Source organism: Salmo salar, chromosome ssa27 (assembly GCF_905237065.1).
Source record: "Salmo salar chromosome ssa27, Ssal_v3.1, whole genome shotgun sequence".
Taxonomy (NCBI): Eukaryota; Metazoa; Chordata; class Actinopteri; order Salmoniformes; family Salmonidae; genus Salmo; species Salmo salar.
In genome coordinates, this window is record NC_059468.1 from 42,764,575 (window position 1) to 42,787,469 (window position 22,895).

At 47.0% G+C, this 22,895-nt stretch overlaps 1 protein-coding gene across 1 annotated transcript; it reads right to left on the reverse strand.

The window, feature by feature from the left end:
* Window positions 1-1,581: 1,581 nt before the first annotated feature.
* On the reverse strand, window positions 1,582-22,687 carry LOC106589124 (tribbles homolog 1). The gene is made up of 3 exons (XM_014178822.2): window positions 21,976-22,687; window positions 18,982-19,274; window positions 1,582-4,166 (listed from the first exon to the last, which is right to left on the reverse strand). Exons 1-3 carry the CDS (start codon window positions 22,276-22,278, stop codon window positions 3,692-3,694), a joined length of 1,071 nt encoding a protein of 356 aa, XP_014034297.1. The 5' UTR covers window positions 22,279-22,687; the 3' UTR covers window positions 1,582-3,691.
* Window positions 22,688-22,895: the final 208 nt, after the last annotated feature.

Consider the following 22,895-nt stretch of genomic DNA (forward strand, 5'->3'; position numbering starts at 1 on the left):
GGTGCAGGAAGATCAGGCTCCGGACACAGGTAACCCCATCGCTGAAGATGCAGGATGATCAGGCTCCAGACACAGGTAACCCCATCAGGCTCCAGACACAGGTAACCCCACCGCTGAAGGTGCAGGAAGATCAGGCTCCAGACACAGGTAACCCCATCAGGCTCCAGACACAGGTAACCCCATCAGGCTCCAGACACAGGTAACCCCATCGCTGAAGGTGCAGGAAGATCAGGCTCCGGACACAGGTAACCCCATCGCTGAAGGTGCAGGATGATCAGGCTCCAGACACAGGTAACCCCATCAGGCTCCAGACACAGGTAACCCCATCGCTGAAGGTGCAGGATGATCAGGCTCCAGACACAGGTAACCCCATCGCTGAAGGTGCAGGAAGATCAGGCTCCAGACACAGGTAACCCCATCAGGCTCCAGACACAGGTAACCCCACCGCTGAAGGTGCAGGAAGATCAGGCTCCAGACACAGGTAACCTCATCGCTGAAGGTGCAGGAAGATCAGGCTCCAGACACAGGTAACCCCATCAGGCTCCAGACACAGGTAACCCCATCGCTGAAGGTGCAGGATGATCAGGCTCCGGACACAGGTAACCCCATCAGGCTCCAGACACAGGTAACCCCATCAGGCTCCAGACACAGGTAACCCCATCAGGCTCCAGACACAGGTAACCCCATCAGGCTCCAGACACAGGTAACCCCATCAGGCTCCAGACACAGGTAACCCCATCAGGCTCCAGACACAGGTAACCCCATCAGGCTCCAGACACAGGTAACCCCACCGCTGAAGGTGCAGGATGATCAGGCTCCAGACACAGGTAACCCCATCGCTGAAGGTGCAGGATGATCAGGCTCCAGACACAGGTAACCCCATCGCTGAAGGTGCAGGATGATCAGGCTCCGGACACAGGTAACCCCATCAGGCTCCGGACACAGGTAACCCCATCAGGCTCCAGACACAGGTAACCCCATCAGGCTCCAGACACAGGTAACCCCACCGCTGAAGGTGCAGGATGATCAGGCTCCAGACACAGGTAACCCCATCGCTGAAGGTGCAGGATGATCAGGCTCCAGACACAGGTAACCCCATCGCTGAAGGTGCAGGATGATCAGGCTCCGGACACAGGTAACCCCATCGCTGAAGGTGCAAGAAGATCAGGATGGTGAAACTATTAGTTGTTTGTATCCCCTCTGGGCCTCTCGTTGGGAGTGTAGACTGCTTTATGGGAGGCCGCTGTCTTCGGCTTCCACGGCTCGTGACACGCGACCGTCGTTGATTGTCATTTGCTGTGCTCCGTCGACTCCGCTATCAGATGGGGAAGGAGATGGCTCCGTGGAGAACGAACTCTAGGCATCCAACAAGTGTGTGAGCGTTAGTGTGTGTGTGTGTGTGTGTGTGTGTGTGTGTGTGTGTGTGTGTGTGTGTGTGTGTGTGTGTGTGTGTGTGTGTGTGTGTGTGTGTGTGTGTGTGAGCGGTAGTGTGTGTGTGTGTGTGTGTGTGTCTGTGTGTGTGTGAGCGGTAGTGTGTGTGTGTGTGTGTGAGTGGACAAATAATCAATAAACAACAGAATCTGAATTATAAAATATATATTTTTTATAACATTTCTCCACAAACATATTTACATGTTTTTACAATTAATCATATTTTCTCTTTAACCTATGTGGTCAAGCCTTGAGAATGTGTCACAAATACTTCATTCACAGTGCACTATAAACGTCACAGTGCACTATAAACGTAAACAGTGCACTATAAACGTAAACAGTGCACTATAAACGTAAACAGTGCACTATAAACGTAAACAGTGCACTATAAACATAAACAGTGCACTATAAACGTAAACAGTGCACTATAAACGTAAACAGTGCACTATAAACGTAAACAGTGCACTATAAACGTAAACAGTGCACTATAAACGTAAACAGTGCACGCGAGTCAGTTAAAGTCTAGATTGAATGTATACGTGGTTCACCCTACGTCAAACAGCTTTTCAGAAGATCAAATAAAACAACAGATAATGGAAAAGTCTTGTCTAATAATACCAATAGTTGATTGTAGATTCATTTGGCCAAACGTCATTGAGGAAACACTACCTGGGCCACAATAGACGAGAAGAGAATGACTGCTAGACTGAACATTAAAGAGAGGGAACATCACTGTCATGGGAGAATGACTGCTAGACTGAACATTAAAGAGAGGGAACATCACAGTCATGGGAGAATGACTGCCAGACTGAACATTAAAGAGAGGGAACATCACAGTCATGGGAGAATGACTGCCAGACTGAACATTAAAGAGAGGGAACATCACAGTCATGGGAGAATGACTGCCAGACTGAACATTAAAGAGAGGGAACATCACTGTCTCAGTCTGCATCACAAATGGAACCCTACTCCCTATGTAGTTCATTACTGTTGACCAGGGCCCATAGGTCTGTGGTGCCCTATAGAGGGAATAGGCTGCCAAATGGACAGACTAACCATAGCGATGGAGCTATTGAACCTCAGCTTTGAATGGAAAAATAGCAGTAATCACAGTACAGTACAGTTCAGTACTCAGGGTAGATATAGTCAGATGTCGGTTCAGTACTCAGGGTAGAAATAGTCCGATGTCGGTTCAGTACTCAGGGTAGAAATAGTCCGATGTCGGTTCAGTACTCAGGGTAGAAATAGTCAGATGTCGGTTCAGTACTCAGGGTAGAAATAGTCAGATGTCAGTTCAGTACTCAGGGTAGATATAGTCAGATGTCGGTTCAGTACTCAGGGTAGAAATAGTCCGATGTCGGTTCAGTACTCAGGGTAGAAATAGTCCGATGTCGGTTCAGTACTCGGGGTAGAAATAGTCCGATGTCGGTTCAGTACTCAGGGTAGAAATAGTCCGATGTCGGTTCAGTACTCAGGGTAGAAATAGTCCGATGTCGGTTCAGTACTCGGGGTAGATATAGTCAGATGTCGGTTCAGTACTCAGGGTAGAAATAGTCCGATGTCGGTTCAGTACTCAGGGTAGAAATAGTCCGATGTCGGTTCAGTACTCAGGGTAGAAATAGTCCGATGTCGGTTCAGTACTCGGGGTAGAAATAGTCAGATGTCAGTTCAGTACTCAGGGTAGAAATAGTCAGATGTCAGTTCAGTACTCAGGGTACAAATAGTCCGATGTCGGTTCAGTACTCAGGGTAGAAATAGTCGGATGTCGGTTCAGTACTCAGGGTAGAAATAGTCCGATGTCGGTTCAGTACTCGGGGTAGAAATAGTCCGATGTCAGTAGAAGGGTAGAAATATACACTTTCCCACACCTCTATTAGCCCCTGAGTTTCTACTCTGTTATTCCCTCAGCTATTTACCAAAACAGTGGTAGGGTGTCGGTTTGAACAGCAGATTGTATCTTTAATCTACTCTTAATAAAACAGCATCATGTGATGGTGAGCTGGTTTTTTAGCACCGAATTACTTCTTGTGAACACACACAACGCACAATGATGGTGGAGCACTTCACACAATTCCCTTAATCTAACACACATAGATGAAACACTACAGTACTTTGAGTTACAAACTTGTGTCTGAGGTACATACACAACAGTATAAGACCATTATCCAAAAACAAATCTAAATTAAAATGTAAACGCTCTTGAAGGTAAAATTTGAGCATGTTTTGGTCCGATTCCACTCACGGTGATGCATCCCATCGATCAACAGAACAGATCATTCTCCTCTTCCACATCACAGGAAGGCACTGTCTGTTCCACTGAGCCCACTTCCTGTTCACTGACCCTTGTTTCCTGTGCGTTGGCGGCAGTGGTGTGGAACCACGGATGGATAAGCACCTCGGCAGCAGTCAGTCTGTCCCATGGTTCTTTCCTCAGCAGGGATCGCAGCAGGCACTTTGCCCGGGGAGAGAGGCTCTCAGGTAGGCAGCAATGGCCCCGGCGGATCTTGGAGAAGAGGGTAGCTGGGTCTGGGTCGTGGAAAGGGTAGCGTCCCACCAGCATAGTGTAGAGCATCACCCCTAGGGACCAGACGTCCGCCTGCTTCCCGGAGTACGAGCTGGAGCCGTTCAGGATCTCCGGGCTGATGTAGGCTGGGCAGCCGTAGGTGTAGGACATAGAGTCATCATCTCCTTCGAGAACCCTGCAGTCCTCCAGGCCTTCCAGCTTCACATGGGTCCTACACGACAACAAAGAGCATGGGTTGGTTATTAACAGAGAGGGCGAAGCAAGAGGCTCCACTCACATCAAAAATCTGTCCACGCGAGAATACAGCGATAAGCAGACCAAGAGGGTATTTTTTTTTTTATGGAGGTCTATGAGAGAGAGCGTCCGATTTGGTCAACAAAAATTGTGATTGCTAATTTGCTAAGTGAGACTTATTTGATCGAATATAAATTCTGTAATGTTTAGGTTGTTACGAATGTACTGACGTACGGCATCTCGGCAACTTGGAGAAAATCTATTTTAATATTGGAGTCTGTTCACACGCGTATCTGCCCTCTCTCACTGGCTAGAATGTTCCCACCTGATCTCGCTTCCTCCCACCTGCCTTTCTGCCTTTGCGACAACGACTCACATTGTTAGAGACCATCTCGTCATTATATAACATATCTCTGTTATTAGAACGATCACCGGTCACACTTTATTTGGATAGTCCGGATTTTCCATCCGTAGATGCTCAACAGATGGTCATACTATCAACAAACTCTTATCCTAACCTTATCTATCGATAAGCAACTGATTGCTAATGTTAATGTTATGGTTAGAATAAGGGTTAGGTTTAGTGCTAGGGTAAGGGTTAAGGTTAGGATAAGGGTTAAGGTTAGGATAAGGGTTAGGTTTAGTGCTAGGGTAAGGGTTAAGGTTAGGATAAGGGTTAAGGTTAGAATAAGGGTTAGGTTTAGTGCTAGGGTAAGGGTTAAGGTTAGGATAAGGGTTAGGGTTAGGATAAGGGTTAGGTTTAGTGCTAGGGTAAGGGTTATGGTTAGAATAAGGGTTAGGTTTAGTGCTAGGGTAAGGGTTAAGGTTAGGATAAGGGTTAGGGTTAGGATAAGGTTTAGGTTTAGTGCTAGGGTAAGGGTTAAGGTTAGGATAAGGGTTAGGGTTAGGATAAGGGTTAGGTTTAGTGCTAGGGTAAGGGTTATGGTTAGAATAAGGGTTAGGTTTAGTGCTAGGGTAAGGGTTAAGGTTAGGATAAGGGTTAGGGTTAGGATAAGGGTTAGGTTTAGTGCTAGGGTAAGGGTTAAGGTTAGAATAAGGGTTAGGGTAAGGGTTAGGATAAGGGTTAAGGTTAGGGTAAGGGTTAAGGTTAGGTTTAGAGCTAGATACTATATATACAAAAGTATGTTGATACCCCTTCAAATTAGTGGACTTGACTATTTCAGTCCCACCCGTTGCTGACAGGTGTATAAAATCAAGCTCACAGCCATGCAATCTCCATAGTAAACATAGGCAGTAGAATGGCCTTACTGAAGAGCTCAGTGACTTTCAACGTGGCACCGTCATAGGATGCCACCTTTCTAACAAGTCAGTTTGTCAAATATCTTCCCTGCTAGAGCTGCCCCGGTCAACTGTAAGTGCTGTTATTGTAAAGTGGAAACATCTAGGAGCAACAACGGCTCAGCCGCTAAGTGGTAGGCTACAAAAGCTGTCCTTGGTTGCAATACTCACTACCGAGTTCCAAACTACCTCTGAAAACAACTGCAGCACAGGAACTGTTCGTCTGGAGCTTCATGAAATGGGTTTCTATGGCCGAGCAGACGCACACAAGCCTAAGATCTCCATGCACCATGCCAACTGTCGGTTGGAGTGGTGTAAAGCTCGCCGCCATTGGACTCTGGAGCAGTGGAAACGCGTTCTCTGGAGTGATAAATCACGCTTCACCATCTGGCAGTCCAACGGACAAATCTGGGTTTGGCGGATGCCAGAAGATCGCTACCTGCCCGAATTCATAGTGCCAACTGTAAAGTTTGGTGGAGGAGGAATAATGGTCTGGGGCTGTTTTTCATGGTTTGGGCCCCTTAGTTCCAGTGAAGGGAAATCTTAATGCTACAGCATACAATGACATTCTAGATGTTTCTGTGCTTCCAACTTTGTGGCAACAGTTTGGAGGAAGGCCCTTTCCTGTTTCCGCATGACAATGGCCCTCATGCACAAAGCGAGTTCCATACAGAAATGGTTTGTCAAGATCGGTGTGGAAGAACTTTATTAGGCCTGCGCAGAGCCCTCAACCCCATCGAACACCTTTGGGATGAATTGGAACGCCGACCGTGAGCCAGGACCTAATCGCCCCAACATCAATGCCCGACCTCACTAATGTTTTTTTTGTTTTAATGGAAGCAATGTTCCAACATCTAGTGGAAAGCCCTTCCCAAAAGAGTGGAGGCTATTATAGCAGCAAAGGGGGGGGGGACCAACTCCATATTAAGGCCCATGATTTTGGAATGAGATATTCGACAAACAGGTGTCCACATACTTTTGGTCATGTAGTGTAGTTAGTTGGAATATTACTGATAGTCTGTAGAATATCTATAGATGGACTATCCAAATAAAGTGTTACCTGCTCCTTAATGAAGGGGGAGGACATCTTAGGCATAACACCAGAGACATTAAACACATAGGTTAAGGATTCTGCAATACAGTGCCCTGCAAAAGTATTCACCCCCCTTGGCGTTTTTCCAATGTTGTTGCATTACAACCTGTAATTAAAATTGATTTTTATTTGGATTTCATGTAATGGACATAGACAAAATAGTCCAAATTGGTGAAGTGAAATGAAAAAAATTACTTATGATTAAAAACGTAAAAGTGGTGCGTGCATATGTATTCATCCCCTTTCCTATGAAGCCCCTAAATAAGATCTGGTGCAACCAATTACCTTCAGAAGTCACATAATTAGTTAAATAAAGTCCACCTGTCTGCAATCTAAGTGTCACATGATCTGTCACATGATCTCAGTATATATACACCTGTTCTGAAAGGCCCCAGAGTCTACAACACCACTAAGCAAGGGGCACCACCAAGTAAATGGCACCATCAAGACCAAGGAGCTCTCCAAACAGGTCAGGGACCAAGTTGTGGAGAAGTACAGATCAGGGTTGGGTTATAAAAAATATAAAAAACTTTGAACATCCCACTGAGCACCGTTAAATCCATTATTAAAACATGGAAAGAATATGGCACCACAACAAACCTGTCAAGAGAGGACCGCACACCAAAACTCACGGACCAGGCAAGGAGGGCATTAATCAGAGAGGCAACAAAGAGACCAAAGATAACCCTGAAGGAGCTGCAAAAGTTCCACAGCGGAGATTGGAGTATCTGTCCATAGGACCACTTTAAGCCGTACACTCCACAGAGCTGGGCTTTACGGAAGAGTGGCCAGAAAAAAAGCCATTGCTTAAAGAAAAAAATAAGCAAACACGTTTGGTGTTCACCAAAAAGGCATGTGGGAAACTCCCCAAACATATGGAAGAAGGTACTCTGGTCAGATGAGACTAAAATTGAGCTTTTTGGCCATTAAGGAAAACTCTGTCTGGAGCAAACCCTGTGGTATGACTAAAGGTTCCTCTGTACACCAGCGGAACCCATCCATCTTGAGAGAGCTGGAGCAGTTTTGCCTTGAAAAATGGGCAACAATCCCAGTGGCTAGATGTGCCAAGCTTATAGAGACATACCCCAAGAGACTTGCAGCTGTAATTGCTGCAAAAAGGTGGCTCTACAAAGTATTGACTTTACAGGGGTTGAATAGTTATGCACGCTCAAGATTTCCGTTTTTTTTCTGTCTTATTTCTTGTTTGTTTCACAATATAAACTTTTTTGCATCTTCATCTGCATGTTGTGTAAATCAAATGATACAAACCCCCCCCACCCAAAAAAAAAATCCATTTTAATTCCAGGTTGTAAGGCAACAAAATAGGAAAAATGCCTAGGGGGGTGAATACTTTCGTAAGCCACTGTAGGTACATATTTCACGGTAAGGTCTATACTGGGGCAGAGAGCTGCAGTAAGGAAGGATCAAGTGAATAAAGCCCCCTTCGGTTATTTAATTAACATCAGTCTTTAGCTAAGCACTTTAGTACATCATAGACATCAAAAAGTTTAAATGAAAATAAAGTCTTGTGAGTCTGTTAACAGTGGTGGAAAAAGTACCCAATTATCATACTTAAAGATACCTAAATAGAAAATGACTAAAGTAAAAGTGAAAGTCACCCAGTAAAAAAAAAAAACTTTAGTAAAATTTGGTTTTAAATATATTTAAGTATCGAAAGTGAATGTAATTGCTAAAATAAACTAATAAAAGTATAAAAAGAAAAAGTTAAAATTATTTCAAATTCCTTATATTAAGCAACCAGCATGGTTTGGGTATTAGAGATAGGACAACACAGCATGGTTTGGGTATTAGAGATAGGACAACACAGCATGGTTTGGGTATTAGAGATAGGACAACACAGCATGGTTTGGGTATTAGAGATAGGACAACACAGCATGGTTTGGGTATTAGAGATAGGACAACACAGCATGGTTTGGGTATTAGAGATAGGACAACACAGCATGGTTTGGGTAATATAGATAGAACAACACAGCATGGTTTGGGTATTAGAGATAGAACAACACAGCATGGTTTGGTTAATAGATATAGGACAACACAGCATGGTTTGGGTATTAGCAGGTCTTATAATGCTCTTACATTGTTGACCTATGACAACGAGTACTTATTTCATTATGGATTAGAAGAAATCCCAGCCTCTGTGCAGGACAGAGAGCAACGGCATGGCATCATTTTATGCAATGCTCTGCCAGCAAGCATTAGTTATCAGGACTTACAACACCGTCTACTACAGCGATGATGATTCACTGGTGAAATTACCATGGTGCTCCTAACAGCCTCTTACTGGACACGTGCACCAAAGCAGTCTCCCAAATGGCACCCTATGTCCATAGAGCCCTGCTCTAAAGTAGTGCACTATATATAGGGAATAGGGTCCCATAGAGCCCTGCACTATATAGGGAATAGGGTCCCATAGAGCCCTGCACTATATAGGGAATAGGGTTCCATAGAGCCCTGCTCTAAAGTAGTGCACTATATATAGGGAATAGGGTCCCATAGAGCCCTGCACTATATAGGGAATAGGGTTCCATAGGGCCCTGCTCTAAAGTAGTGCACTATATAGGGAATAGGGTCCCATAGGGCTCTGGTCTAAAGTAGTGCACTATATAGGGAATAGGGTCCCATAGAACCCTGCACTATATAGGGAATAGGGTCCCATAGGGCTCTGGTCTAAAGTAGTGCACTATATAGGGAATAGGGTCCCATAGGGCTCTGGTCTAAAGTAGTGCACTATATAGGGAATAGGGTCCCATAGGGCTCTGGTCTAAAATAGTGCACTATATAGGGAATAGGGTCCCATAGGGCTCTGGTCTAAAGTAGTGCACTATATAGGGAATAGGGTTCTATAGGGTTCTGGTCTAAAGTAGTGCACTATATAGGGAATAGAGTGCCATGTGGGATTCAGCCTAGTTCATCCATATTCATTATCTATGTCTATGACCAATACAATCTGTTACTGGTCTGAGTTAGAGTGTCTATTCCTGACAGTGATTAGTGTAGTTAGCGACGTCACCTCAAACAGCTCACAGATCAGATCCTTCATATTACACTGACAGACTGAAGTCACAGCCTGTTGTATCATGAAAAACCCCTGTCTGCATCCCTCAGCGAGTTCAGGCCAGAGGCAGCAAGGCCCTCGCATCAGGCCAGAGGCAGCAAGGCCCTCGCATCAGGCCAGAGGCAGCAAGGCCCTCGCATCAGGCCAGAGGCAGCAAGGCCCTCGCATCAGGCCAGAGGCAGCAAGGCCCTCGCATCAGGCCAGAGGCAGCAAGGCCCTCGCATCAGGCCAGAGGCAGCAAGGCCCTCGCATCAGGCCAGAGGCAGCAAGGCCCTCGCATCAGGCCAGAGGCAGCAAGGCCCTCGCATCAGGCCAGAGGCAGCAAGGCCCTCGCATCAGGCCAGAGGCAGCAAGGCCCTCGCATCAGGCCAGAGGCAGCAAGGCCCTCACACACACGGACATGCGTGATCATACTGAACGATCAAATGAAGTATGGATGGATCACTATCTCGTAATGGCCTTCTTAAGAGAAAGGAAGTACCCAATTTTCCCCCAACCCACTTCCTTCTCTAGGCTCACACACATAGATGCACTTCAGTACACAGCAGCGGTGGGAAAAGTACTCCATTATTATACTTGAGTAAAAGTAAAGATACCTTAATAGAAAATGACTCAAGTTAAATTAAAAGTCCCCCAGTAAAATACTACTTGAGTAAAAGTCTAAAAGTATTTGGTTTTAAATATACTGAAGTATCAAATGTAAAAGTACGAACAATTTAAAATGTCTTATATTAAGAAAACCAGACGGATAACCAGGGGCACACTCCAACACTCAGACATAATTTACAAGCAAAGCATTTCTGTTTAGTGAGTCCTCCAGATCAGAGGCAGTAGGGATGACCAGAGATGTTCTCTGTTTAGTGAGTCCTCCAGATCAGAGGCAGTAGGGATGACCAGGGATGTTCTCTGTTTAGTGAGTCCTCCAGATCAGAGGCAGTAGGGACGACCAGGGATGTTCTCTGTTTAGTGAGTCCTCCAGATCAGAGACAGTAGGGATGACCAGGGATGTTCTCTGTTTAGTGAGTCCTCCAGATCAGAGGCAGTAGGGACGACCAGGGATGTTCTCTGTTTAGTGAGTCCTCCAGATCAGAGACAGTAGGGATGACCAGGGATGTTCTCTGTTTAGTGAGTCCTCCAGATCAGAGGCAGTAGGGACGACCAGGGATGTTCTCTGTTTAGTGAGTCCTCCAGATCAGAGGCAGTAGGGATGACCAGGGATGTTCTCTGTTTAGTGAGTCCTCCAGATCAGAGGCAGTAGGGACGTCCAGGGATGTTCTCTGTTTAGTGAGTCCTCCAGATCAGAGGCAGTAGGGATGACCAGGGATGTTCTCTGTTTAGTGAGTCCTCCAGATCAGAGGCAGTAGGGACGACCAGGGATGTTCTCTGTTTAGTGAGTCCTCCAGATCAGAGGCAGTAGGGACGACCAGGGATGTTCTCTGTTTAGTGAGTCCTCCAGATCAGAGGCAGTAGGGACGACCAGGGATGTTCTCTGTTTAGTGAGTCCTCCAGATCAGAGGCAGTAGGGATGACCAGGGATGTTCTCTGTTTAGTGAGTCCTCCAGATCAGAGGGCGTAGGGACGACCAGGGATGTTCTCTGTTTAGTGAGTCCTCCAGATCAGAGGCAGTAGGGACGACCAGGGATGTTCTCTGTTTAGTGAGTCCTCCAGATCAGAGGCAGTAGGGATGACCAGGGATGTTCTCTGTTTAGTGAGTCCTCCAGATCAAAGACAGTAGGGATGACCAGGGATGTTCTCTGTTTAGTGAGTCCTCCAGATCAGAGGCAGTAGGGAGGACCAGGGATGTTCTCTTGATAAGTGTGCGAATTGGACAATTTTCTGTCCTGCTAAGCACTCATAATGTAATTTTATTAAGGAATGTAGTGAAGTAAAAATAAAAGTTGTCAAAAATATAAATTGTGAAGTAAAGTACCCCCAAAAACTTATTCAGTAGTACTTTAAAGTATTTTTACTGAAGTACTTTATACCACTGGTATAACAGTAGATCACTTCACACTCAGACAAATCCAGCCAAACACTCATTCACTGTGCTGTGCTATAGCCACAGCAGAGCTTAGATCTATGAGGTTGGGAGGTAGGGGGTGTCCCTGTGTACCTTAACAGAGCCCGGACAGGACAAGTTCATGAACTGAGACTGGATGGGCTGCATCCAAAATGGAGCCCTATTCCCTACACAGGGTCTATTGGGCTCTGGTCAAAAGTACTGCACTATACAGTATACTGTTTAATGGGGAATAGAGTGCCATTTGTAACTTAGTTAATATCCGCACCTCATGTAACCCAAGAAAGACAATGTAGATTGTGGGCTTCCAACAGTGGCTGGTCTGTCTGAGAGAGAAACAGCCCTGGTGCATAGCGATAGAGACAAACAGCCCTGGTGCATAGCGATAGAGACAAACAGCCCTGGTGCATAGCGATAGAGACAAACAGCCCTGGTGCATAGCGATAGAGACAAACAGCCCTGGTGCATAGCGATAGAGACAAACAGCCCCGGTGCATAGCGATAGAGACAAACAGCCCTGGTGCATAGCGACGGAGACAAACAGCCCTGGTGCATAGCGATAGAGACAAACAGCCCTGGTGCATAGCGATAGAGACAAACAGCCCTGGTGCATAGCGACGGAGACAAACAGCCCTGGTGCATAGCGATAGAGAGAAACAGCCCTGGTGCATAGCGATAGAGACAAACAGCCCTGGTGCATAGCGATAGAGACAAACAGCCCTGGTGCATAGCGATAGAGAGAAACAGCCCTGGTGCATAGCGATAGAGACAAACAGCCCTGGTGCATAGCGATAGAGAGAAACAGCCCTGGTGCATAGCGATAGAGACAAACAGCCCCGGTGCATAGCGATAGAGAGAAACAGCCCCGGTGCATAGCGATAGAGACAAACAGCCCCGGTGCATAGCGATAGAGACAAACAGCCCTGGTGCATAGCGATAGAGACAAACAGCCCTGGTGCATAGTGATAGAGACAAACAGCCCTGGTGCATAGCGATAGAGACAAACAGCCCTGGTGCATAGCGATAGAGAGAAACAGCCCTGGTGCATAGCGATAGAGACAAACAGCCCCGGTGCATAGCGATAGAGAGAAACAGCCCCGGTGCATAGCGATAGAGACAAACAGCCCCGGTGCATAGCGATAGAGACAAACAGCCCTGGTGCATAGCGATAGAGACAAACAGCCCTGGTGCATAGTGATAGAGACAAACAGCCCTGGTGCATAGCGATAGAGACAAACAGCCCTGGTGCATAGCGATAGAGACAAAGTAGGTGAGTCATCTCCAGGTGGAGGGGAAGAGATCTCTCCTCTCTCTTTCCCCTCCACTCTCTTTCTTTTTTTCCTATCCTCTCCTCCCCTCCCTTCCTCTCATCCTCCCCTCCCCTCCTCTCTTCCCCTCCCCTCCTCTCTTCCCCTCCCCTCCCTTCCTGTCTTAAATTTAAAGGCAATGCTACCAAATACTAATTGAGTATGTAAACTTCTGACCCACTGGGAATGTGATGAAAGAAATAAAAGCTGAAATAAATCATTCTCTCTACTATTATTCTGACATGTCACATTCTTAAAATAAAGTGGTGATCCTAACTGACCTAAGACAGGGATTTTTACTAGGGTTAAATGCCAGGAATTGTGAAAAACTGAGTTTAAATGTATTTGGCCTAGGTGTATGTAAACTGTAGATGGTAATGTTGTGGAGCCTCTTCACAGCCCTCAGTGCTGAGAGGAGAGCAGTAGGGAGAGGAGACCAGTGGGGAGAGGAGACCAGTGGGGAGAGGAGACCAGTGCTGAGAGGAGACCAGTGGGGAGAGGAGACCAGTGCTGAGAGGAGACCAGTGGGGAGAGGAGACCAGTGGGGAGAGGAGACCAGTGGGGAGAGGAGACCAGTGCTGAGAGGAGACCAGTGGGGAGAGGAGACCAGTGGGGAGAGGAGACCAGTGGGGAGAGGAGACCAGTGGGGAGAGGAGACCAGTGGGGAGAGGAGACCAGTGGGGAGAGGAGACCAGTGGGGAGAGGAGACCAGTAGGGAGAGGAGACCAGTGCTGAGAGGAGACCAGTGGGGAGAGGAGACCAGTGCGGAGAGGAGACCAGTGGGGAGAGGAGACCAGTAGGGAGAGGAGACCAGTGGGGAGAGGGGACCAGTGGGGAGAGGAGACCAGTAGGGAGAGGAGACCAGTGGGGAGAGGAGACCAGTAGGGAGAGGAGACCAGTGCTGAGAGGAGACCAGTGGGGAGAGGAGACCAGTGCTGAGAGGAGACCAGTAGGGAGAGGAGACCAGTAGGGAGAGGAGACCAGTGGGGAGAGGAGACCAGTGGGGAGAGGAGACCAGTGGGGAGAGGAGACCAGTAGGGAGAGGAGACCAGTGCTGAGAGGAGACCAGTGGGGAGAGGAGACCAGTGGGGAGAGGAGACCAGTAGGGAGAGGAGACCAGTGGGGAGAGGAGACCAGTGGGGAGAGGAGACCAGTGGGGAGAGGAGACCAGTGGGGAGAGGAGACCAGTAGGGAGAGGAGACCAGTGGGGAGAGGAGACCAGTAGGGAGAGGAGACCAGTGCTGAGAGGAGACCAGTGCTGAGAGGAGACCAGTGCTGAGAGGAGACCAGTGGGGAGAGGAGACCAGTAGGGAGAGGAGACCAGTGGGGAGAGGAGACCAGTGGGGAGAGGAGACCAGTGGGGAGAGGAGACCAGTGCTGAGAGGAGACCAGTGGGGAGAGGAGACCAGTGGGGAGAGGAGACCAGTAGGGAGAGGAGACCAGTGCTGAGAGGAGACCAGTGGGGAGAGGAGACCAGTGGGGAGAGGAGACCAGTAGGGAGAGGAGACCAGTAGGGAGAGGAGACCAGTGGGGAGAGGAGACCAGTAGGGAGAGGAGACCAGTAGGGAGAGGAGACCAGTGGGGAGAGGAGACCAGTGGGGAGAGGAGACCAGTGGGGAGAGGAGACCAGTGGGGAGAGGAGACCAGTGCTGAGAGGAGACCAGTGGGGAGAGGAGACCAGTGGGGAGAGGAGACCAGTGCTGAGAGGAGACCAGTGGGGAGAGGAGACCAGTGGGGAGAGGAGACCAGTGGGGAGAGGAGACCAGTGCTGAGAGGAGACCAGTAGGGAGAGGAGACCAGTGGGGAGAGGAGACCAGTAGGGAGAGGAGACCAGTGGGGAGAGGAGACCAGTGCTGAGAGGAGACCAGTGGGGAGAGGAGACCAGTGCTGAGAGGAGACCAGTGCTGAGAGGAGACCAGTGCTGAGAGGAGACCAGTCGGGAGAGGAGACCAGTAGGGAGAGGAGACCAGTGCTGAGAGGAGACCAGTGGGGAGAGGAGAGCAGTGGGGAGAGGAGACCAGTGCTGAGAGGAGACCAGTGGGGAGAGGAGACCAGTGGGGAGAGGAGACCAGTGGGGAGAGGAGACCAGTAGGGAGAGGAGACCAGTGGGGAGAGGAGACCAGTAGGGAGAGGAGACCAGTGGGGAGAGGAGACCAGTGGGGAGAGGAGACCAGTGGGGAGAGGAGACCAGTGGGGAGAGGAGACCAGTGCTGAGAGGAGACCAGTGGGGAGAGGAGACCAGTGGGGAGAGGAGACCAGTGCTGAGAGGAGACCAGTGGGGAGAGGAGACCAGTGCTGAGAGGAGACCAGTGCTGAGAGGAGACCAGTGCTGAGAGGAGACCAGTAGGGAGAGGAGACCAGTGGGGAGAGGGGACCAGTAGGGAGAGGAGACCAGTGGGGAGAGGAGACCAGTGGGGAGAGGAGACCAGTAGGGAGAGGAGACCAGTGGGGAGAGGAGACCAGTGGGGAGAGGAGACCAGTAGGGAGAGGGGACCAGTGGGGAGAGGAGACCAGTCCTATGTATAAATGTACTGTCACAAATGGTCAGGACAGTAATGGAGGTCAAGCCGTCATCTAAGTCAAATCAGTCTGGTGGGTCAGCCTGCTCGCCTGGTGTGTGTGTGTGTGTATGTGTGTGTGTGTGTGTGTGTGTGTGTGTGTGTGTGTGTGTGTGTGTGTGTGTGTGTGTGTGTGTGTGTGTGTGTGTGTGTGTGTGTGTGTGTGTGTGTGTGTGTGTGTGTGTGTGTGTGTCTGGCCTGGCAGCAGAGTGTCGCAATGTCAACAGCCAACCCACTTAACGTCTAGCTTGCTAATATTATCTCTGTGCAAGGTTGGCTGTGTGTCTGTTCATGATCTCCAACTTTCTCTGAGCGCCTCCCTTCCACCCTCACTCCCTTCCACCCTCACTTCCTTCCACCCTCACTCTCTCCCACCCCCACTCTCTCCCACCCTCACTCCCTTCCATCCCCACTCTCTCCCACCCTCCGTCCCTCCCTTCCACCCACCCTCACTCTCTCCCACCCCCACTCTCTCCCACCCTCACTCTCTCCCACCCTCACTCCCTTCCATCCCCACTCTCTCCCACCCTCCGTCCCTCCCTTCCACCCTCACTCTCTCCCACCCCCACTCTCTCCCACCCTCACTCTCTCCCATCCTCCGCCCCTCCCTCTCTCCTCAGTGCAGTGGAGTGACTCATCCCCTTTGCAGCCGTATTGCTGTCAGAGAGACCTCAAAGAGACCGTATTGCTATCAGAGAGACCGTATTGCTGTCAGAGAGACCGTATTGCTGTCAGAGAGACCTCAGAGAGACCGTATTGCTATCAGACCGTATTACTGTTGGAGCTAGAAACACAAGCATTTAGTTAGATATTACTGTTGGAGCTGGGAACACAAGCATTTAGTTAGATATTACTGTTGGAGCTAGAAACACAAGCATTTAGTTAGATATTACTGCACTGTTGGAGCTAGAAACACAAGCATTTAGTTAGATATTACTGTTGGAGCTAGAAACACAAGCATTTAGTTAGATATTACTGTTGGAGCTGGGAACACAAGCATTTAGTTAGATATTACTGCACTGTTGGAGCTAGAAACACAAGCATTTAGTTAGATATTACTGCACTGTTGGAGCTAGAAACACAAGCATTTAGTTAGATATTACTGTTGGAGCTAGAAACACCAGCATTTAGTTAGATATTACTGTTGGAGCTAGAAACACAAGCATTTAGTTAGATATTACTGCACTGTTGGAGCTGGGAACACAAGCATTTAGTTAGATATTACTGTTGGAGCTGGGAACACAAGCATTTAGTTAGATATTACTGTTGGAGCTGGGAACACAAGCATTTAGTTAGATATTACTGTTGGAGCTAGGAACACAGCATTTAGTTAGATATTACTGTTGGAGCTGGGAACACAAGCATTTAGTTAGATATTACTGTTGGAGCTGGGAACACAAGCATTTAGTTAGATATTACTGCACTGTTGGAGCTAGGAACACCAGCATTTCACTACACCCACAATAACATCTGCTAAATGTGTATGTGACAAATAACATTTGATTTGATTTGATTTCTATTAAGAGAGGAGAGGACTATGGGAAAGGGAGGTGTTCTACAATAAAGACATTGAGGCAGTCTGTAGGGGGAGGAGGGGAGGAGAAGGGGGAGGAGGAGGGGGAGGGGGGGGGAGGAGGAGGAGGAGGGGGAGGAGGAGCAGGAGGGGAGGAGGGGGAGGAGGAGGGAGAGGGGGAAGAGGAGGGGGAGGAGGAGGAGGAGGAGGAGGAGGAGGAGGAGGAGGAGGAGGAGGAGGAGGAGGAGGAGGGAGAGGAGGAGGGAGGAGGAGGGGAGGAGGAGGGAGGAGGAGGAGGAGGAGGGGGAGGAGGGGGAGGAGGAGGAGGAGGAGGAGGAGGAGGAGGAGGAGGGAGGAGGAGAGGGAGGAGGAGGAGGGGAGGAGGGAGAGGAGGGGAGAGGAGGAGGGGGAGGAGGGGGAAGAGGAGGGAGAGGAGGGGGAGGGGGAGGAGGAGGGGGAGGGGGAAGAGGAGGAGGAGGAGGAGGAGGAGGGGGAGGAGGAGGGAGGAGGAGGAGGAGGAGGGGGAGGAGGAGGAGGAGGAGTGGGAGGAGGAGGAGGGGGAAGAGGAGGTGAATAGCATATGACCAATAAACTTTGATTAGATTTATATGAAGGAATTCTGAATGTAGTAAACAACAGTACTGTGAACAGGTAACTGTGAAACACAATAAACACTGTATTTGGCCATTAACCCCAATTACACCGTGAAACCAAAGACTTTCTATAAACATGTACGAACCCCTTATAATGCCTTATCATCCCCTTCCTCTGACCAGCCTGTCTTGCTGGGTGCACTACGTGTCTCTACTATAATACCACTGACATCAATCAAGGGCCCTTTCACACTACACAGCCAAGCTGAGTCAAGCTGAGCCAAGCTGAGTCAAGCTGAGTCAAGCTGAGCCAAGCTGAGCCAAGCTGAGTCAAGCTGAGTCAAGCTGAGTCAAGCTGAGCCAAGCCAAGCCGAGCCGAGTCGAGTCATTCCAAACTGAGCCAAGCCAAGCCAAGCTGAGTCAAGCTGAGCCAACCCGAGTCGAGTCAAGCTAAGCCGAGCCAAGCTGAGTCAAGCTAATTCAAGCTGAGTCAAGTTGAGCCAAGCCAAGCCGAGCCGAGTCGAGTCAAGCCAAGCCGAGACAAGCCAAGCCAAGCTGAGCCAAGCTGAGTCAAGCTGAGCCAACCCGAGCCGAGTCAAGCTAAGCCAAGCCGAGCCAAGCTGAGCCAAGCTAATTCAAGCTGAGCCAAGCCGAGCCGAGTCAAGCTAAGCCAAGCTGAGTCAAGCTACGCCAAGCTGAGTCAAGCTGAGCCAAGCCGAGCCGAGTCAAGCCAAGCCAAGCTGAGTCAAGCTGAGTCAAGCTGAGCCAAGCTGAGCCAAGCTGAGTCAAGCTGAGCCAAGCTGTGCCAAGCTGAGCCAAGCCGAGCCGAGTCAAGCCAAGCCAAGCCAAGCTGATTAAAGCTGATTAAAGCTGATTCAAGCCGAGCCAAGCCGAGTCAAGCTGAGTCAAGCTGAGTCAAGCTGAGCCAAGCTGAGCCAAGCTGAGCCAAGCCGAGCCAAGCTAAGCCAAGCTGTGCCAAGCTGAGCCAAGCTGAGCCAAGCTGAGCCAAGCCGAGCCAAGCTAAGCCAAGCTGTGCCAAGCTGAGCCAAGCTGAGCCAAGCTGAGCCGAGCCGAGTCAAGCCAAGCTGATTAAAGCTGATTCAAGCCGAGCCAAGCTGAGCCAAGCTGATTCAAGCTGAGCCAAGCCGAGCCGAGTCAAGCTAAGCCAAGCTGAGCCAAGCTGAGCCAAGCCGAGCCGAGCTGTGCTGTGCTGGCAAGGTTACATATTCACCATAAGTGCTGGAATGGTCATAAGAAAGGCAATATCTGACCCAGCTTGGTGTGGTTTGGGTAGACAGGATATTGTATGAAAACGGCACACGTGTCATCTCACCTTTTCCTATCGGAGAAGACAAATTTGCGTAGCTTCAGGTCTCCTAATACGATTCCATGCTGGTGGCAGTGTGCCACGGCCGACGCCACCTGGTGAAAGAGCTGTGCTGCCCGCTCCTCGTCCAAACGCTTGCAGCTCTTAACGAAGGCGTGCATGTCCCCGTGGTCCTTCTCTAGGAAGACGTAAGCCCAGCGCTCTCCCAGCACAATGTCTCGGATACGGCTGATGTTCCTGTGGACTGGCAGGATGCGGTACGCCCGGATCTTCTCCTGGTACAGACCCATGTGAAACACCTGTGAGAACAGAGAGAGGAGACAGGGCTCTATCAGGGTGGATTCAGATGTATTAGCTTAGAGTTTGGCCCCATTGGTGTGAGTCAATACGTCTTATAATCGTCTAACAAATCCAATCCATTGAAAACAACTGATTTCAAATGTTTAGTATTTAAACCTGTAGGATATCAGTGTGGGCTCTGCTTATTTATGAGAGTTATGCCCCCAAGGGGTGGAGAGAGAGGACTTCCACCAATAATAAAAGGTGTTTGTTATTTTAATGGGTTAAAATAAAGGGGACGCATGTCTCCCAAACTACACCTGGCTTTAATCTCATCCGCGATCAAGGTTGGTCTTTATTTATGCACCTGGAACAAGAGAAGGATAACTCTACATTTCCACTCCAATGTTTGCATATCATATTTCGCCCGTGGTGTGGCGTATTCTACTGACGTGAATGCAAATGAGAGGAGTCGATAAACAGCGGAGAGGGTGTGATGTGTGAAACCATCAGCTACTTAACATAAACTCTTAATGAAAGTTGGCCAAGGTCAAGTAGGCTATTACCGTATTGTTATTAGGCTATTACCGTATTATTCATATTGTATGGTGTTATTAGGCTATTACCGTATTATTCATATTGTATGGTGTTATTAGGCTATTACCGTATTATTCGTTTTTATCGTATTATTAGGCTATTATCGTATTATTAGGCTATTACCATATTATTAGGCTATTACCATATTATTAGGCTATTACCGTATTATTAGGCTATTACCGTATTATTCGTTTTTATCGTATTATTAGGCTATTATCGTATTATTACGCTTTTATTGTATGTTATTAGGCTATTACCATATTATTAGGCTATTACCATATTATTAGGCTATTACCATATTATTAGGCTATTACCGTATTATTAGCATATTAGCCTATTATTAGGCTATTAGCATATTATTATGCTATTACCATATTATTAGGCTATTACCGTATTATTAGGCTATTACCATATTATTAGGTTTTACCATGTTATTAGGATATTACCATATCATTAGGCTATTACCGTATTATTAAGCTTTTATCGTATGTTAGTAGGCTATTATCGTATTATTACGCTTTTATTGTATGTTATTAGGCTATTACCATATTATTAGGCTATTACCATATTATTAGGCTATTACCATATTATTAGGCTATTACCGTATTATTAGGCTATTACCATATTATTAGGCTATTACCGTATTATTAGCATATTACCGTATTATTAGGCTATTAGCATATTATTATGCTATTACCATATTATTAGGTTTTACCATGTTATTAGGCTATTACCATATTATTAGGCTATTACCATATTATTAGGCTATTACCATATTATTAGGCTATTGCCGTATTATTAGGCTATTAGCATATTATTATGCTATTACCATGTTATTAGGCTATTACCATATTATTAGCCTATTACCGTATTATTAGGCTTTTAACGTATAATTGGGCTATTACCGTATTATTCAGTTTTTACCATATTATTAGGCTATTACCGTATTATTCAGTTTTTACCATATTATTAGGCTATTACCGTATTATTCAGTTTTTACCATATTATTAGGCTTTTAACATATTTAACATATAGGACATTATCGTATTATTAACCTTTTATCGTTAGGCTTTTACAGTATTAATTGTCTATTACCCCATATCATTAGGCTATTACCGTATTATTAAGCTTATGTATGTTATTAGGCTATTATCGTATTATTAGGTTTTTACCATGTTATTAAGATATTACCGTATTATTAACCTTTTATCGTTAGGCTTTTACAGTATTAATTGTCTATTACCCCATATCATTAGGATATTACCGTATTATTCATATTGTATTGTATTATTAGGCTATTACCGTATTATTAAGCTTTTATCGTATGTTATTAGGCTATTACTGTATTATTCCATTTTTATCGCATTATTAGGCTATTACCGTATTATTAAGATTTTATTGTATGTTATTAGGCTATTACCGTATTATTAGGTTTTTACCATGTTATTAGGATATTACCGTATTATTAACCTTTTATCGTATGTTATTAGGCTATTACTGTATTATTCCATTTTTATCGCATTATTAGGCTATTACTGTATTATTAAGATTTTATTGTATGTTATTAGGCTATTACCGTATTATTAAGATTTTATTGTATGTTATTAGGCTATTACCGTATTATTAGGTTTTTACCATGTTATTAGGATATTACCGTACTATTAGGCTTTTAACATATAATTAGGATATTACGGTATTATTCAGCTTTTACTGTATAATCAGGCTTTTTTTTTACCATATTATCAACCTTTTACCATATTATTAGTATTTTACCGTATTATTTGTCTTTTACTGTATTATTCGGTTATTACTTTATTATTAGGATGTTACTGTATTATTAGGCTATTACCTTATTATTACTCAACGTGCAAAAGGCGCAAGGGGTATTTGGATCATTGGCCACTGCTCATCAATGCATAACACAATGAATAAATGAATGATTTAAATAGGCTACTGTCACATTATTATTTCAGTGAAAAATGTTGTCTAATGTTGTACACGAACGGGTTCACGAAGACTAGGCTTCATGTGAGGTTGTGTGTTGTTGAGCAACACACCACATCTCAGAAACGGTCATTCATTCAAAGAAATTGCACAATGAATGTTTATGGTCTTTGGACTTACCTTGCACACCAGCGCGTCTCCAGTGTCAATGTTGAGTGCGCTGTGCATCCTGTCCCGATCAGCCATATGTAGGAGCAGAAACGGACCTATCCGGGACGGACCTTGATGAGTCGGGCCGCTCGAGGGGACCGGGGACAGCAGTGACCCTGGCGAGCTACCGAGGAGCCCCGAGTCACCCGGAGACTCACTCAGCCTGGCGCATTTGGACACAGGCTCTTCGCCCGTTTCTAAGTCCTCCCGTTTCTGTCCGACTCTTGTCGTGAGGATGCATGAGACCGGGTTGCTCCGCTTAACGTTTATCATTCCTAATAGAGCAAAATATCACTCTGCAAACGCGAATCAATAAACCGTGTATTGTATCCAAATCAGATTACTTTTATGATTAATGGCAAATTGTGTTTTTCATTATTGTAGCTTCCTATGCGCATGGAGCAGCTGCTGTCCCAACGCTTTTCACCAAACGGCAACTCTTACTTCTCAGGTTAAATCGATTTGTATGCTGCATCAAGAATCTGGTAGTGGAATGTATCCTTCAAATACAGCTTCTGTGTCAAACCCTCAAGTCCGTCTGGACTGGAGAGAGGATGTCCAGAGAGATCGCGTTGTACTTTCTGGTGTGAAATTCTCCCCGCTGTACGGAGAGAGAGAGAGAGCGAGACAGTCTAGCACAGAGCAGAGAAAGCTACAGCTGATTCCAAAGCCTTACGCTCAGTCGAACAGTGCCGCTGGAACTCCGCCCGGTCCAGCCTCCTCTTGAATGACACATGCAGCCTCTGGCGATGATTGAGCAATTCACACACACACACACACACACACACACACACACACACACACACACACACACACACACACACCGCACGCACACCACACACACACACACACACACACACACAACACACCACACACACACGCGCATTACA